Here is an 18,913-nt window from a genome sequence, read left to right as displayed (position 1 = left end):
ATTCAAAGCGGTTTACATATATTCAGGTACTTATTTTGTACCAGGGGCAATGGAGGGTTAAGTGACTTGCCCAGAGTCACAAGGAGCTGCAGTGGGAATCGAACTCAGTTCCCCAGGATCAAAGTTCACTGCATTAACCACTAGGCTACTCCTCCACTCCAGTCTGTAGAAGAAAGGAAGACTGGGCATCCAAATGGCAGATGAAAATTATTATGGGCAAGTGCAAACTGATGCACAGAGGGGCCCTTTTACTAAAGGGTTGGCGCACGGCAATGGGCTTACCTACCTGTATTGACATGGATATATTTAAAAAAACAAAGAAATACTGCCAGGCTACTGCAGGAACCTGGCAGTAGTTCCCACCTCCAACACGCACCATTTCTGGCACTACAAAAATATTCTCTACTTTTGTAGCGCCAATGCTTTCCTGGTGGTAATTGCTGCCCAGTTACTGCTGGTTTAGCACTGGAGTCCTTATTGCCACCTCAATGAGTGGTGGTAAGTGCTCCCCCCCCCCCCCCCCCCCCCCCGAATGCCGTTCGGTATGTGGTTCACTTACCACATGACCATTTTTTTTTTAAAGAGATAACCTTTTACTCACTGCAGTAAAAAGGGAGCCCCAGCATGCATCAAAAACACATGCTGACGCTAACACAGGCCCCCTTTTACTGCAACTTAGTAAAAGGACCCAAATTATAGCTACAGTGAAACCTTGGTTTTCGTTGACGTCGGATTTCGTCGTTTTTGGTTATCGTCGATTTTTTTCCCCGAAATTTTTGTCTCGGTTTTCGTCGGTCGCTTCGGAATTCGTCGGTAAATGCCATGTTAAATGTTCATTTATTGCTAGTGATTTGAGGGCGTGCGCAGGAGGTGGGTGTGTTTTACATCATATGCGTTAATTGCATTGGCTGGCTGTTGGTATGGAAGGCGTGGGGTATTTCTAGTGCCACTCCCCCTTCCCCTTGTTCCTGTTTGCATTTGTTTAGCGTTTTTGAAGGGCAGGAGCAGGAGGTGGGTGTATTTAAGTGTGTGGGATCGTTAGAGAGGAGCTAGTGGAGGAGGTGTGTGTTGGAGATCTGTGAGGGCGGGATTGGACAGCGATTTGCGGATGTGGTGCGTTGTAAGTAGTTGCTGGTTGGGGATGTGCACTGGGGGGTAGGCGGAGGTAAGCGGGGCAGGGGAATCCGGAGTCCTCTTGATTGGGGTGCTGATTTGCCATTAGTAGTATAAAGATTAGGGAGCATACACTGAAACTACCTAGTACATTTAAAACACTCAATACATAGTTAAGCTCTGGAATTCATTGTCAGAAGATATGGTAAAAACAATTAGTATGGCTTGATATAAAATAGGTTTAGACAAGTTCCTGGAGAAAAAGTCTATAAATTGCGATTAAGGTAGACTTGGAGGGAAAGCCACTGTTTATCCCTAGGTTAAACAGGATGGAATGCTGCTACTTTCTGCCACATATTTGCGAACTGGATTGGCCCCTTCTGGAAACAGAATGCTGGACTTGATGGACTTTTGATCTGATCCACTATAGCACTTCTTTGTTCTTATGTTTTTATTTTACAAAAGGCTCCATGGTCAGCAGAAATTGTGATCCCAATTAGACACCCTGGAGTTGGTAGTCGCACTGCTGCTGAATATCAGTTCTCATCTCACAACATAAATCCAGGCACTGGAGGGCAGTCGGACAGTAGAGTTGGGGATGAGCTGACACTTATGCAGTCAAGGCTACATTCATTGCTGGTGCCAAAGCTAAATGGTCAAATAGAATATCTATTTGTACAGTGCTATCTTTCGCACTGAATATTGGCCAGCACCTGCAAAACTTCCAGGTCACTGATCTGATTCCCCCTCCCCCTTTCTGGTCCCCCTGATCTATCCACTTTGTTCCCCAACCCCCCATTCCATTCACCCTCTTAATAGAAGGTTGGCCCCTAGTGGTAGTACCATGAGACTACAGCTAGCAATCTGCTTTGCCAGTTTGAGACCCAGAGCCAATGAAGCAGGAGTGGAAAGGGGACTGCTCCAGCCCCATCTCACTAGACCACCAAGGATCACCTTTATGTAAGTCCCGGGGTGCCTAGGATTCTGGGGGGAGGTGATCACAACCGGGGGGGGGGGGGGGGAGGGGAGGGAATGGGATTAGAACAGAGGATGTGGGACCTGAGATCCCTATATGTAGGTTATGGCCAATATTCATCCAAAGTCCGTATAAGTACTGGCAGCCAGGACATACCTGAATAGACCCAGATATTCAATGTCAGTGTCAGCATTGAGTGTCAGGGTCTATAATGGGATCTCAAAGATAATTTTATAAATAGATACTCATAAACAACCCACTATATATAAGAGAATCCCCAGAAGCGTAGCCAGGTTGAAAAGTCAAGGGGAGAGGAGGGTGGACTGCACAGGCACATGTCGGCACTACAGTCCGGTGGGACCACATAAAAAATAGGTGCTGGAGCCATCAGAACTCCATTTGGGGGAGCAGCCACTTCCCTGGCAACCCACCTAGCTAAGCCACTGAGAATCCCAATATTTCCAATCAATATCCCCCCAAAGTTTTTTTAAAGGACCATGTCACCCGCCTTCCGATGGTCCTTTTTAAAAAATGTTTTTGATATTGATTGAAAATAATGGGATTCTCTTATATATAGTAGATCTAATTTAGCCAGCAGTGGTCAGCACTAAAAAAAATTGCTGACCTCCACAGGCTGAATATTGACCGGCCCATGGGGCTTATTATATTTTAACCTGGAATGTAAAGGACTAGATTGGAGGTTCGATATTCATACAGCATCCAGGAGTCCTTTTACTAAGCTGCATAAGTGCTTATGCGTGCCCAACGCGCTTCAATTCTGAGTTACCGCCCGGCTACCATGTGGCCCCGGGCGGTAATTTCAATTTTGACAACCGTCTGATACACGCGTCAGAAAATATTTTTATTTTCTGGCAAGTGGGTGATAATCGGCATTCTGACGTGCATTGACCGTTACTTCCCGGTTAACACATGAGACTTGAACGCTAAGTTAATGGCTGGCGATAAGGTCTCAGACCCAAAATGGACACGCGCCAATTTTCATTTTGCAGCACATTCATTTTTGCCCCCCCCCCCCCTCCCAAGGCATTTTTTACAGGTGCGCTGAAAAATGATCCTGCGCGTGGCCAAAACCCATGCCTATACTATCGCAGTCCATTTTTCAGCGCATCTTATTAAAAGGAACCTCCATTCTTTTCATTCTCATGAGGAAATAGAGAATACAGATTTTGCTTTATAAAATTTTATAACAATGTAGGCTTTGGAGTAACATATGTTCAGTTTCTATCTATCTGGAAGCTCTCACTTCAGTAAATGTACACTGATAAGGAAATGACAGGGATAAGTGAGACAAGGGCTTGCAATAACTTGTTATCATGAGGCCAGCTGTCAGCAGTTTTATTAACCCACTAAATCACTACTAATAAAAAAGAAAAATATAATAACTTCTAGTTATCATTTACAAGGAACAAAATTCAGCTTGAATCACTTGTCTACAAATACCAAACAGTAAAATGGAGGTATTGTATATCACAATATATAATATTACAGTTTATATTTTAAGGAGTATGGAGATATTATCAAGTGGAATCGCATGATCTGTGACAAGGTTCCTTCCTGACCTTTGCAAACTACACATTCATTGGTCACTGGAGACAGTCAAGAAGCTTTCAAGAAGCTTTGGCACTCACTTGTTTTTAAGAAATTCTTAACAGTTTTGCATTGGTGGCACCTGGACAACTGAGAAACCACAAACAAAAGCCTAGGTCAATGAGCTTAAACTTGGTCCTTGGACTTCTCAAGCAATTTGGTTTTCAAAATATTCATAAGAAACGTTTCATAGTCCAATCTCCTATCAGTACATTGGGAACTCCTTTTTCTTCCTTTTAATTCTAGAAACAAATTTTAAGGAAGCTGACCCACTTAGCCGATAGCTGATTAAATTTAAAACACCAAATCCTTTTATAATACAATCTTAGCACCTAAATATAAGTGCCATTTGCATGCAATGATTATAGAAAGCTAACACATATGCTTGAATGTTACACTCATGCATGTAAGTGCTATGTGCATGCTCAGCGGTATTCTATAAGGTGAGCATGTCAATTGCGTACAGTTGGATTCAGTTAGTGGTACCGAAAAATAGGCACCAGGACAAATTCACACAGTGCTATTTTATAAAGGGCATTTTAGGCATATTCTGGTGCCCAACTTTGGGCACGAGTATTTACACCAACTGAAACCTGATGTAAATTCTAGTGCGCAACCCCCAAATTCTATAACACTATGCATAATTTTAACGGGTCTATGAAAAGGAAGTGTCGAGTTCCAAGAAGCAGAAAAGATTCCTCAGACATGGGAGGTTGCTGGATCATAGGAGACTTCAGGAAACAGATGAGGGGCGTGACAATTCTATAATGGAATCTCAGTGCCCAGATGCCGTTATAGAATTTGTGCTTAGTGCATTGTATTTTGGTATCTAAATTTTGCACACACTGTAGATGTGCCCCCACCCCCACCCAAGAGGGCAATTGTATAACAGAGTGAATATAAGAACATATGAACAGCCATACTGGGTCAGACCAATGGTCTATCTAGTCCAGTATCCTGCTATATTTAGATGCCCTCTAGGCACCTAGTTTGTACCTATTCTTTAAAGAAAGTAGGTGGTTGCTTTCCTTTATAGAATACTAGTTTATCAGATGAAATGCATACCTATAATTTAGGTGAAAGCACTTACACCTACCATAGAGTTGGTGTAAGTGCTCATACATAAATTGCTAGAAAGTGCACAAATTATAGTGTTCTATAATTTATATGTATAACTGTGTGCCCTGCCCATACTTTACCCAAACACCACCTATGTGTATTGTTCACTTTGCAAAAAGTAAAAAGATTAGTGAACATACACTCAAGTAGCTTAGTACAGTGGTTCCCAAACCTGGTCCCGGAGGCACCCCAGCTGGTCAGATTTTCAGGATATCCACAATGAATATTTATGAGCGAGATTTGCATGTAGTAGAAGCAGTGCATGCAAATCTCCCTCATGAATATTCATTGTGAATATCCTGCAAACCTGACTGGCTGAGGTGCCTCCAGGACCTGGTTTGGGAGCCAGTGGCTTAGTACATTTAAAACTCTCAAAACATAGTTAAGCACTGGAATTCATTGCCAGAAGATATGGTAAAAGCAGCTAGTGTGGCTGGATACAAAATAGGTTTAGGTAAGTTGTAATTATGCACCATTGCATTTAGGTGTATGTTTATAGAATTACATTTAGGCAGAATGTCTACATTTATGCTTCAGTGTGTATACATACATATATCTATGGCATTATTCTAATCATTCTAAGCTGAGATTATGCTGAGTCACAGGTGCTGACTCCACCTGTACATTATTGTACCAGTTTTATTATATTTAGCTTGTCAATGGCTCTGCCAAGGTATGAAGGAAGTTTCTGAATGAATGCATAGAAGTAGTGAGCGCAAAACAGAGAAAAAGACAAAGATATACAGCGAGACAGGGTACAGGCTGTCCATATATTCAGCAAGTATGTAATATATCGGTCTTACTTTGAGTGACCTCTTGTGCCAAGTCTTCTTGTGGTAAGAAGCGGGAACTTCTGACGAATTGTCTAAAGTGATTGAAAAAAAATTTGAATTTGTCATCATGTGTTTTGGACAAGCAATCCTGAAATATTTTGTTTCAAATAGAAATCTGCTGAACACTACCTCATAATTTATTCCTATATGATTAATTTCATAGGCTGCTATAAAATGCATACAGCCATATCCCTTCTGTGATTTAAAATATTTGCTCTGCAAACACTCATTTTTAGCAGCCTCGATCAATTGGCTTATTTACGTGTCCTGTGAAAAATCATCATTTTTCAGTTTTACTTCTTCTATCTCTTATATGTTGATGTAGTTGGATATTTTAAGGGGAATGTCTAAACCACCACTAGGTTCTGATTCTCTTAAGCTAATCAGTTGTACAGTGACTCTCAAGTGACAACGCAGTGAAAAATTAATATTCCTCTGTGGCTACTATTGCAATGCCTGATAGGCAACTCCAAATAATTCCAAACTAGTCTGACTTTATTTAGGGATGTGCAGCCCAACAATGTTGTTTAGTTTAGTTCTGTGGGCTGCTATTTTGTAAAATGTGTTCATTTTGAGGGCAGTGTAAATACCGTTGTACTCTCTCTGAAGAGTGTGCATTATTTGTGCATGTGCACAATATTGAAAGAGTGTGTACTATTTATAGCTGATACTTGGGGCTGAAATGTGGGGAGTTAGGTGAATTTTCCCATGCTGTTTCAAATGAATGCACATCCTTAGCAAATAAACAGGTTGCATTCCACAACAAACAGTTGTTACAGCTCTTAATTAAACTGTTGTACAATAATTTATTAGGAAATGCCTTAAAGTTATGCTCATTTCTACCACCTTCAATGAGAGAGCTGAGCAGATTCTAGTGTGTGTATGATTTCCTGCCTTCATTACCTGATAACCTATTTTCCCTTTACAGGGGTTTTCCTTTTCTCCCAGTTCCTTCAGATTGGCTAAAAGTGTATTCGCTCTACATCTAGTAAGAGGAACCCAATGGTGTTCACTTTTCTCGCATCTGAGAGGTCTAGTTCTTCAGACTACCACAATCATCAAGTAACTATGATACCAATTTTACTTTTGCTTGTAAATTATTTCTTGGTACATGCCGCTGAAAACAAGGCAACAAAAACCAAATTTGAAATCTCAACCATTGAGCTAAGTGATATCTCTCACTACTCCCCTGACAAAGTGATAATGGTAAAACCTCAAGTATGCTTGTGCAGTGGCTAGAAGATTCTAGGCAGAAAGAATGGGAGGAGGAGAAGAAATGTGTGCTGGAGTAAGCAGCTACCATGGAACAGAGAGCAGCCATCTTGTTTCTTAGGTGCAGGACCTAATGTTCCTCAACAGTTATGCAAAACAACTTTGTAGGATCTGTATTCTGGAGGAACACAATACATTAACTTGAGTACCAATATATGACAATATAGCTGCAGATCAATATATCACAATCATCAAGTAACTATAATACCAATTTTACTTTTGCTTATAAACTATTTCAGAATGCTTTGTACTGCAGGGTTCACCTATCTCCCCAATTTTATTTAACATCATCAAGACCCCTTGGGAATAAAAGATTGGGTTAAACCCTTTTATCTATGCTGATGTTATTATCTATATTCCTTTTCATAATACCAATTATGAAATCTTAGCAGATATAAAGTGTGATTTAGATACATTGGAATCATGGACTCTAAGCTTAAACTAAATAGGGAAAAAGGAAAATGTTTGATTATTAGTAGTCCTCATCAACTTGTTATCATTAATAGTTTTATATATGGTTATGTTTCTTATAAATTGGGAAAACCAGTTTGAAAATATTAGTTGTTATAGATAATCATTTGACATTCAAACTTCGAACATCAGCTATGGTAACAAAGATTTTCAGAACATTATGGAAACTGAGATGGATAAGAACTTGCTTCTCTGTGGAAACATTTTGTTTGTTGGTTCAATCTCTGGGATTAACCAATACTGATGATTGCAATATTATATATATATTGGTTGTAAAAAGGCAGTAATAAAAAAACTTCAGATGATACAAAACACAGCGGATCTATTAATCTGTAGAATATCAAAATATGAAAGGCCCACACCATTGTTGGTAAGATTGCACTGGTTACCAGTCGAGGTGTGTTCAGTTTTTAAACTTTGCTTGTTAGGCCTTCAGATTATTGCCTATGTTTACTAAGCGGGGCTATGGGCGCGTTAGAATTTTTAACACACTTAAATGGTTTATACGTGTTAAACGCTAATGCACCCTTAGAAATGTATAGGCGCATTAGCATTTAACGCGCATTAAATTTACAGGCGAGTTAAAAATGCTAACGCACCCTAGTAAACATACCCCTATATATGATACTGCTCCAAATTATACTGAAGGTTTAATTTATTTGTCTGAAAGGAATGCTAGTCAACAGTTTAGGGAATTCTTAATTCTTCATTATCCTATGAGTATAACCCTTCATTATCCTTGTTGTAGGAAAATTGAGTATCTGACCATGCATTTAGCCTGTTTTTCATACCAGTCAACACAGTGGTGGAGCTTGTTACCATTAGAAGTTAGGACTCGGGAAAATTTTGGCAAGTTCTGGAAAATGTTATAAACTTTCCTATTGTGTAAGTTTTTGTTGGTTCGATGATAAGATATAGATGAGCTCTTATCTCTAGACCTGGATTTCTATTATTCACTGTATTTTGATTTTTTTATTATATTTTTTTAATTAATTGATTGTAAGCCAAATTTAACTTAATGTGGGATAGAAATGTTGATTAATGTAATGTAACAATGAACTGGACATTTGCACTACAAGTTTACAAGAGATGTTAATGACAGATGACTTCAATAGCTGAGCTCTCATTTCAGCCCATATGATTGCAGCATGTGAAACATTTACACCAGAAGAACATCTGCTAAGGCATACTTCTCATCAATATCAAAAGAGAGAAAAATATTCTGTTCACCTTCCCAAATGTTGCAGCACAAGCTGGCTTCAGCTTCTCTTTCCTGCAGAAGTCTAAGTAATGTGCGTAGAGAATGCATCTGGGTAAACAGACTCCCTCACATACAATGTAATTCTCCTCCAGCCTGCAGGTTGAAACACAGTCATTCTTTTAGCAGAAAACTCAATGCAAATTCCCTCTTTCTTCCTATTTAATAATTTTCCTACTATTATTCACTTATTTTTACTCTTTTCTTCCTCAACCCACTGAACTTATTCATTTCAGCCTTGTAATTTCCACCCTCCTCACCTTACTACTACTTATCATTTCTATAGACGTACGCAGCACTGTACACTGAACACGTAAGATACAATCCCTGGGAAATATTTAAAGTGGGAATGACAAAACAGACATGGGTACTGAACAAGTGAATAGGGGTTAGGAGATAAAAAGCAGTCTCAAAAAGGAGGGCTTTCAGCCTAGATTTGAAGGTGATGGAGCTCGACGTACTGACTCAGGACGTCTATTCCAGGCTTATGGTGCATCAAGATAAAAGGAACGGACTCTGGATTCGGCAGTGGAGGACTTGGGAACTCAGGGGTCCTTTTACTAAGCTGCGTTAGATGCTAACATGTATCTAACACAGCTTAACATGATGTACCACGGGATGCGCTTAGGTGTCCTGCAGTGAGTGCCAGCTAACCGCAACCTAAAAAAATGTGATATATTTTTGAGGAGGGGTGTCTAAGGGGCAGAGAGTGGGTGTTCCTGCACTAATCAGTTAGCATGTGCTAACAGATTGCTGCAGGAATAATGTAAGTCCTTACTGACTCCAAAATGGTTGGCGATAAGTGCACACACATTAATGTTTTTAATGGCCATGCGATAATGGCAACATTAGCGCATGGCCATTAAGACAAAAAATTTTAAAAAGTTATTTTTATGGCTATGGTAAATATATCCTTAGTATGTGGGAAAAACTAGCACAAAGCCATGCTACGGATATTTTTTTACCTCTTACTATGCCACAGTGGCCACACTATAGGTGAACAAGAAATGGACAAATAGAGAAGGAGAGGAATAGCCATGAGGCAGGGAGAGCAGCATTTTTTTTCTACTAGTCTACTGCTTCAAGAGGGGTTTCTCTGGAAAACATAAAACTCCCTTCCTCTTGAATTGTGATTAAAGAATAATATTTGGAATTTCAAGAAAATTTTTAAAACATAGGGGATCATTTTACTAAGGTGCACTAACGGATTTAGCGCACGTTAACAATTAGCATGCACTAAATGCGAAGAAGCCCGTACATATAAAATGGGTTTCTTCGCATTTAGTGTGCACTAATTTTTAGCGTGCCCTAAATCCATTAGCACACCTTAGTAAAAGAAGCCCATGGTTATTTTCTAAATATTTCTGATAAACTTTGCTGTTTTTACACAGTAGAACCATTTCTCCCCACATTCATTCAAAATACAGAATGATAATGTAAAAGTCCCCGATGTCAACCCTGAGGCCCAAATAGTCACTTGTACACATTCACCTGCTACTAAAGAAATCTTGCAATTCTAGGTAGTGCTGCTAAATTAAGATGATAATTGTACAACAATGTTTACAGAATACCAGCACTAATACATGAGATTGGCACTCTTAGGGCCAGATTCTGTAAATGGCGTCTAAAAAATAGGCACATCCAAAAACAGCGCTTAGGCATGGTTTATAGCAGTGATGGCGAACCTATGGCACGTGTGCCAGAGAGGGCACGCAGAGCCCTCTCTGTTGGAATGCGCGCCGTCGCCAAGGGTGGGCCTGGATGGCCCCAGGCCCAGCCACTTTCCCTCCAGGCCCGCCTACTCAACATCCCCTCTTATGTCCTCCCCGCCAGTGCCGATTACCTCCGTCGAGGTGGCCACATCTCTGAAAGCCCTGCCCGTCTCTAGCCTTCCCTTCGTGAGTTTGTTCCCTCAGAGTCAGTCCCGCATTCTGACCTCATTTCCGCAAGGGCAGGACTAACTCTGAGGGAACGAATTCACGAAGGGAAGGCTAGAGATGGGCAGGGCTTTCAAAGACGCGGCCGCTTCAACGGAGGTAATAAAAAAGATTTACATGCAGGGCATGGATGGGAATGGGAGGGGAGGGCAGGGGAGAGAAGAGAATCGCTAGGTATGGATGGATGGAGGGGAGGGCAGAGGAGAGGAGGGTTGCTGGACATGGGGGGAGGGCAGGGGAGAGAGGAGGGTTGCTAAACATGGATGGATGGAGGGGAGGGCAGGGGAGAGGAGGGTTGCTGGACATGGGGGGAGGGCAGGGGAGAGAGGAGGGTTGCTGGACATGGATGGATGGAGGGGAGGGCAATTGTTAGACGGATGGAGGGAAGGGGAAGGAGGGAAGGGAAGACAGGAAGGAGATGCACATGGATGGAGGGGAAGGGAGTTATCAGCATGCATGCAACAGCAAAAATCACATTAATTATTCAAAAGCATGCCAAATGCTTTTAAAGTTCTGCTATTCAGGTTAAATTGCCCTGTTGGCATTTTGCGATAAATAATTCGATTTTGGGTTGCTGTTTGGGCACTCGGTCTCTGAAAGGTTCACCATCACTGGTTTATAGAATAGTGCATATGGCTGGGGAATGCACCTCTATTTAGGCAGGGCCATTTATGCCACTGAAAACCTGGTGAAACTATTCTGTGACCATGATGTGCATGTAGCTAAGGGGGTCTTTTGCAAAGAGTTTTTAGCGTGTGCTAATTATTAGCGTGCACTAAACACTAGAGACACCCATAAGAAAATATGGGCATTAAGCCATGATCAGAACAAAAGAGAGGAAAACAAATTTCTCAATGCTTTCTCTGTCGAAGCACAGCCCTTGAAAAAGCCTACAAGCAAAATGGATGGGGCCACCGTCGGGCAACAGATAAGTGCTCGACTTTATCTATGTAAAGCTGCTCTACAGCACTTCATGAGAATTAGTGAAGGTTTTTATGAACCAAATAAAATTTGAAGTTAGCATTCATATTGTCAATATATTTAAAAAGTTTTTTTGTGTAAAAGAGTACAATTGCCAAAATCTTTTTGGAAATAAATTAAAAGTTAAAATAATTGTTCCAAGCAAGGTTTTTATGACCAGTGATGAACACCACGCCCCCAGTTAAAGCCGCCGAAAACTGAAAGTAAGCGGTCGGGCGTTTTGAGGTCTTTTCCTTGCTTTTTAGAAATATTTTGTTAAAATTAAACATCATATTTCCATATAAGTTTTATTGGACTCCTCTTTATATGTTTGGCATCTCTAGAATGTAGCACATGCTTATTTTTTAGCGTGCACTACAAACACTAGTGTGCCTTTGTAAAAGACCCCCTTAGTGTGCAAATGAGAGTAGGCTGTATCTGTGGGTGGAGCACAGGCATGGGTAGGTAACTTATAGAATGCTCTGAGTTGTGCACACAGTGAGGTGCTCTTAAATGCAGCAACTCATGCCTGTCAGTATACATTTTTTAAATATGTAATGCCTGTTTTGATTGATATTTATTCATGTTCATTGTTTATATGGTTTTTATGTTAGATCCCTGAGGCAGGAATTTGTACGCCGAAACACGGCCTGTGTCGGGTCATTTTCAGATTAAAGGACAACTGTTATCTCTATCCTGAAGGCCCAGGGTTGCTTTTATTCTGTTTCTATTTATACTTGTATGCTGTTTTTACCCTCTCTTCTGTGACTGTGTATGCATAAGTGAGGGATGGCCTTCAGGAACTGGGATAATGTGTTAAGTTACTCAGAGGACCGGCTACATCATTTCCTCCAGGAACCAGATGTTTTTGAGGATGAGAATGAGGACTCGCTAGCTGATCAATGGAATGATTTCATTGACCTAACACAGAACTCATGTCAATTGCATTACGTTACCTTAATACAGTATTGTAGAGTACAACAAATCCCTAGGGGACTAAGGATTCATAAGGAACCTCAACTCTTTAGAGATAATAAGGCTTTTCTAGATAAATGGTGTTCCATACTTAACAAATGTTCCCTGGATCTGATGATCTTGCTCATTGAAACTTCTAAAGAGAAGTTAGAAACAACTAAAACTGATATTAACATCAAACATGATATACTCAAGAAGGAGGACCTGAATTTTGATGAAAATATGATCTCTCTTAATTCGAAATTAGACAATTTTAAGAAGGATATTAAGAGACAAAAATATGAGAAATACAAACGAGAGAAAGAGGACTACCACAGGGAGAACATTTACCTGTGGGCAGTACCAAAGAAAAATACCCAGAGCAGACGAAGGGCAAGCTATAGGAATAGGATATCTCCAATCAAGAAGGTACGTCAAGAGATGAACAGTAATCAGGAAAGGACTTCTCATGTGAACACGGAAAGAGTGCATAAAAGGATTTGGAATGATTCTGATGAACTATTCACTTTGCCTTGTTCCACACCTATTAACAACTCCACTGTTATACAGGAAAAAGATACAATACCAACTAATTTTTTAGACAGGATTTGGGACACCAGGACCAAAGGGAGAGAGAAGGGGACTTGCCACTCACATGGAACAATATACAAGGGGATGGAGAGAGGCTATCATCAATTTCATAGGATAGAATTCAGAGGAAGAGGGAGAAGACGCGGCAGAGAGCTTGATTCCAGGTTTTCAACGCCGTCCATCATACAGGAGACCGACATTCCAATAGTCAATTTCTCAAATGTTGAACTATCAGATACAGAAATCTCTGTCCTTAAAAAAGGACTTAAATTTGTACCTACTAATAACTTCGACCCATTGCAGACTAGGATAGACATTCAAATTTGAAAGGAAGCTCAAATTACACATTTTTTTGCAGGACATGAATCATCTAATGGTGATCCCTCAATGGTTAAACGTCCTTCAAAATGGATGCCTCCCGGACCTACAGATCCGTTGATTTCAGCATTTCAGCAATGTGTCCTGCGAGACATTACACGTTTAGAACAGAAGAAAAAGAGGATATTCTACAATCTCTCTAAAGAGGAAAATATAGCCCTCCAAAATCTTAGATGTAAACAAGAAATTACCATCAAACCTGCTGACAAAGGTGGGGGGATTGTCATTATGAACACTGCTGATTACATCACGGAAATAGAAAGACAATTATCCAATGAAGAATTCTATTGCTTATTAGATAATGACCCCACAGAAGAACTTAGGAAAGAGATTAATTTTTGGGTCTCATTTGGTTTTGAATCTGGTTTTCTGACACCCTAAGAGAAGGACTTCCTCATCACAGATCACCCTGTAATACCAGTTATATATGTGCTTCCAAAAATTCGTAAGACTCTTGTGAACCCCCCAGGAAGGCCTATAGTCTCAAGAATAGGCTCTATACTTGAACCCTTTTCCATGTTTGTGGACTCTTTTTTGCGACCTTTGGTCCCTCTGGTCACATCATACATCCGTGACTCATCTCATGCCATCAATTTAATAAATGAGTTTGATGGCGATTTGACAGACATCATCCTGGTTATGTTTGACCTGGAGTCATTATATACATACATTCCTCAACAACATGCCCTCCAAATCATTACCGATGTCTTGAATGACAGAGATAAAAATACCAGAATACCAACTGCTTTCATTGTTCAACTAGCATCCATAGCCCTTCAAGAAAACTATTTTTGCTTTCAGGAGAGATTCTTCAAACAAATCAAAGGGACTGCTATGGGGGCCAGTATGGCCCCTGATATTGCCATTTTATACGTGGCCTTTGAGCATCAACATCTGGAGACACATCCATTTCAAGAGGAACTGCGGTTCTGGAAAAGATATATTGATGATGTTCTTATGCCTTGGAAGGGTATAGTTGAGAAACTTATTGAATCTCACACGTGGCTCAACAGCCTAGATGTGAATTTGAAATTCACTATGCACTATGATTCCAAAGAAATTCTCTTTCTGGACATTCTTATTAAGAAAGATACTTATAACTTCAATACCACAATATACAGGAAACCCACTGATAAGAACAATTACCTTCATTTCCAAAGCTATCATAATAGAAATCTCAAGGAGAATCTCCCTCCCTCAAAATTGCTACGATTGAGAAGGGTGTGCAGTGACTATTGTGACTATGGACAACAAGCAATACCCATGGCAAAAAGATTTCGAGACAGGGGCTACCCAGAGCAGTGTATCTCTAAGGGCATTAATAGAGTGAGGGCTGCAGACAGGGACAAGCTACTTGTGAGGCATGAAGAACGAAGAAGGCCCGATATTGTATGTAACATGAAATTTTCTAACCTATCTAATGACATCAAAAGGATTTTACGTAAACATTGGCATATTATGGAAGGCCACCACTGTTTTCGAGACAAATGGCTTACCGTGGCCCACACACGAGGCAGGAATATTAAGGAGATAATAGCCCCTTCGGCTCTACCTGTCACAATGACCACGATACCCTCACCGATTGGTCATAAACCTTGTAGTTCATGTTCTGTATGTCCATCCTCCATGCTCACCTCTGTGTTCACCCACCCACAAACTGGGAAGGAATATCCTCTCAAACACTCCTCCAATTGCAATACGGAAGGTGTTGTTTCCCTTATCCTCTGCCCATGTGAACTTATCTATGTAGGAAAAACCATCAGAAAAATCAAAACAAGAATGATCGAACATAGCAGCAACATCACAAGACAAAATATAACAGCCCCCCTAGTACAACATTGTACTGACAATTCTCATAACTTTTCTGACCTCCGGTTGTTAGTCTTTAAGTTAATTAAACCATCATGGCGGGGAAGCAACACAGAGAAGATTATTTTACAACAAGAACAAAGATCCATTTTTGAATTGAACACAGTCTCCCCAGCATGACTCAATACAGAGATAGATCTATTAGTTTTCTTATATCATCATCCCTCAATGAGCTTGTTGCATGACTTGAAATCGCCTTTGACCTAATTTTGCTTTTTATATTGATGAATTATACACATTATTTATTTTTATATGGACAAAGGTAGCTCCTGTGATGAATTATACACATTATTTTATTACTAGTAAAAAAGGCCCATTTCTGGAAGAAGTGAAACGGGCGCAAGCAAGGTTGTCCTCGGAGTCTGTATGTTTGAGAGAGTGTGTGTGAGAGTGACTGTGAGAGAGAGAGTGAATGTGCGAGTGTGTGTGTGTGACAGAGAGAGAGTGAGACTGGGTGCGAGTGTGTCTGTGAGAGAGAGTATGTGTGTGAGATTGAGATTGTGTGCCGGGGTGCCCCCTCCCAGTTCCAGGGTTGTCCACCTCCCTCCCTCCGAGTTCCAGGGTTGTCCTCCCTCCCAGTTCCAGGGTCATCCCCCCCTCCCTCCCTCCGAGTTCCAGGGTCGTCCCCCCTCCCTCCCTCCCTCTGAGTTCCAGGGTCGTTCCCTCCCTCCAAGTTTCAGGGTCCCTCCCTCCCTCCGAGTTTCAGGGTCCATCCCTCCCTCCGAGTTTCAGGGTCCCCCTCCCTCCGGGTTTCAGGGTCCCATTCCTCCTTCCCTTTGAGTTTCAGAGTCCCCCCTCCCTCCCTCCAAGTTTCAGGGTCCCCCCTCCCTCCCAGTTCCAGGTTCGTCGTCCCTCCCTTCCTCCCTCCCTCCCTTCCAGTTCCAGGCCCCCCCCTTAAGAATTTTAAAATTCATCTTCACTTACCTCGTTGGGGTTACACGGCTGCCAGCAGCGGTAAAAGGCGTGCAGGCTCAGCCCTTCTCTCTCTCTCTCAGCTGTGGTCCCACCCTCATTTCCTGTTTCCGTAAGGGCAGGACCACAGCTGAAAGAGAGAGAAGGGCCGAGCCTGTACGCGTTTTACCGCTGCTGCCGTCTGCTGTAACCCTGACTTGGTAAGTGAAGATGACTTTTAAAAATCGGAGGGAGGGGGCCTGGAACTGGAAGGGAGGGACGACGACACCCTCATGCATGTGACGTCGCGTGTGACAAACCAGGAAGTACGCGAACGTCATAACAGAAGATGGATACAGCGTTACAGGCAGCACGAACCCTAAAACACTTCACTGCCACGGAGTCAGCTTCAGAATGTTGGAGGTGCTTTTTATTATAGTAGATTTCCTATTACTGTATTACTTTATTTTTTATGGAGACATATGCTTGTACTGTTGATCCTATGCTATCATCTCTTAGGATGATTGACCTCTGGATGTTTTTGTAAATGTTGTTACGCTGGTTTTATTGTCTGTATATATCCTATTACTATATCATTTTGCTTTGTATTGAGACATATGTTTGTACTGCTGATCCTATGCTATCATTGCTTAAGGATGATTGACCATGTATTTTTGTATATTTTTTTGATAATGTTATTATGTCTGCTCCATTGTCTGTATATATACTTTTAAATAACACTTTCTTATGCTGAGATTAGATATATTCTTTATATCTGACCCTCTTGCAGATCTTGCTGCTGTCAACTTAAATCACAACCACAACATAACATGAGAAGCTTTACTTAAATGCACAAGTATTCTGGATATTCCCATTGCAACCCTTTACAAGCTAGCAACCCTATTTCTAACTATTCTACTTTGCCACATTTCACTTATATAGGCTGTATTCACTTTAAATGAACAACCAAAACTTTGGAGGATTTTTATGCAGCTATCAGGACCAGTGTTGCCAGGTGGGCGGTTTTACCGCCCAATTGGGCGGTTTTCCGCGACCCGCCGCGGGAAATTTTTGCCCGCGGCGGGTTGCGGTTTTTTGGGCTGGTTTTTGGGCTTCAGGGCGGGGTTTTTTTTCGGCCGCGGGGGGCGGGGTTAGTGACGTTTGGGCGGGGCCGATGACGTGGGAGGCGGGGCCGGTGACGGAGGAGGCGGGGCCGGTGACGGGGGAGGCGGGGCCGGTGACGGCGGGGGCGGGGTTGATGACGGCGGGGGCGGGGGTGATGACGCGGGGGTGGGGGTGTCAGGGGCGGGGTTTGTGTTTGGGCGGGTTTTGGGCTGTTTCTTGTGCGGGATTGGGTGGGAAAAAAATTTTCCACCTGGCAACCCTGATCAGGACCTTTTGCAATAAGTGATGCTGCCTTTTAAAACACACCTTGAAGTGCATGCTCCCAGTACTACTGTTTTCATTCACATACGGAAATCTGTTTGATCACAAAAAAATCACATTATGCGTCCACTACACCATGATTATATAGGTGGTACTCATTTAATGATAATACATAGCTTTAAAAAAGTATAAAAACGTTTTTTATGTAGCTAGTAGGACCTTTGTACTAAATGACCTTGCCTTCCTAGCACACATCTCTCCCTGGATATAAGCACCTCAGAGGCAGGCTTTTCAATTTTGGCGGTTTTTTTCACAGACAGCGTCCTGCTTGATTAATAGGACAATCACAACGTAGTGGGTAAGTGAATTATATATATTCTCCAGATGTTGCTACAGCACAAGCAGTGCCACTCGCTAGACAATAAGATTTTAAGCTTTGCAAACAGGGGGGATCTCTAGAATTGTACTGCGACCACAGACGCTGTGCAACACTTAGTATATGTTTATGGAAAGCATTCACCGCATATATTATGTACATTTTTTGCTAAATAAATATTGTGACATGGCTACATCCCAGAAGTATAGAATGAAGCAGCAAAACCCTAAACTACGTCTACCAGAAGTCATTGCAGGAGGGAAGGTAGAGGGTGATCACAAAAGAAGGGAATGCATTTTCAGTCCCAACAGGGGGAGCCCTGGGGATAGGCAAGCGGGCCATATACCATCTCCGACCACAAGAGGGAGGGAAAATGAAGGAGCCCAGTTCCCCTGGACCCGCAATCAGTATATCATGCCGCCCACATGTACTAGAGAGGGGTGGGGTGAGAACCAGGAGGAGGATTGGATGGATTGTATGGAAGAGGGGGTTAATCAGGCTGAGCAGGGGGAAGAAACCTCAATGGAATGCAAGCTTGAGAGCACTGAGGGTTTGCAAATCTACATTATTTGGAATTTATTTTGGTTTAAACCCTGCTTAAATAGAGAAGACTGCTTTCTTTTGTGGGACCTGTTTTGCTTTGGGAGAAACCCTGACTGTTGGAAAGTTTGCTGGGGAGAATTACAATCCTGTTTCCCAAACTGAAACCTGATTATTTTGAGAAAAATAAAGGAATGTTTTGAAGTATCCCCTGGTGGCAGTTTGTGAAGATCTGGCTATTCGCAGGAGGCGGCTTCCTCCCCCATACTGGAGCAGCGGGCCCATTTACAATGGCATCCCAGATGGGACCTAAACTGTGATCCGCACGGACAAGAGGGGCAGAGGACCCTGGTTTGCCTTTATTACTGCACAGACCAGCAG

At 41.8% G+C, this 18,913-nt stretch overlaps 1 protein-coding gene across 1 annotated transcript in view; it reads right to left on the bottom strand.

The window, feature by feature from the left end:
• RFX6 (regulatory factor X6) overlaps nt 1-18,913 on the bottom strand; it is a 180,315-nt gene that overhangs the window by 144,562 nt on the left and 16,840 nt on the right. Inside the window, exons 3-4 of the mRNA XM_030195524.1 lie at nt 8,623-8,746; nt 5,620-5,681 (exon numbers count right to left, since the gene is read on the bottom strand). Of these exons, the coding sequence (XP_030051384.1) occupies nt 5,620-5,681; nt 8,623-8,746 (186 nt within the window). The remainder of the gene's footprint in view (nt 1-5,619; nt 5,682-8,622; nt 8,747-18,913) is intronic.

Source organism: Microcaecilia unicolor, chromosome 3 (genome assembly GCF_901765095.1).
Source record: "Microcaecilia unicolor chromosome 3, aMicUni1.1, whole genome shotgun sequence".
Lineage (NCBI taxonomy): Eukaryota > Metazoa > Chordata > Amphibia > Gymnophiona > Siphonopidae > Microcaecilia > Microcaecilia unicolor.
Note: the sequence above shows the minus strand (reverse complement) of the source record. Positions and strands in the feature narration are given on the sequence as shown.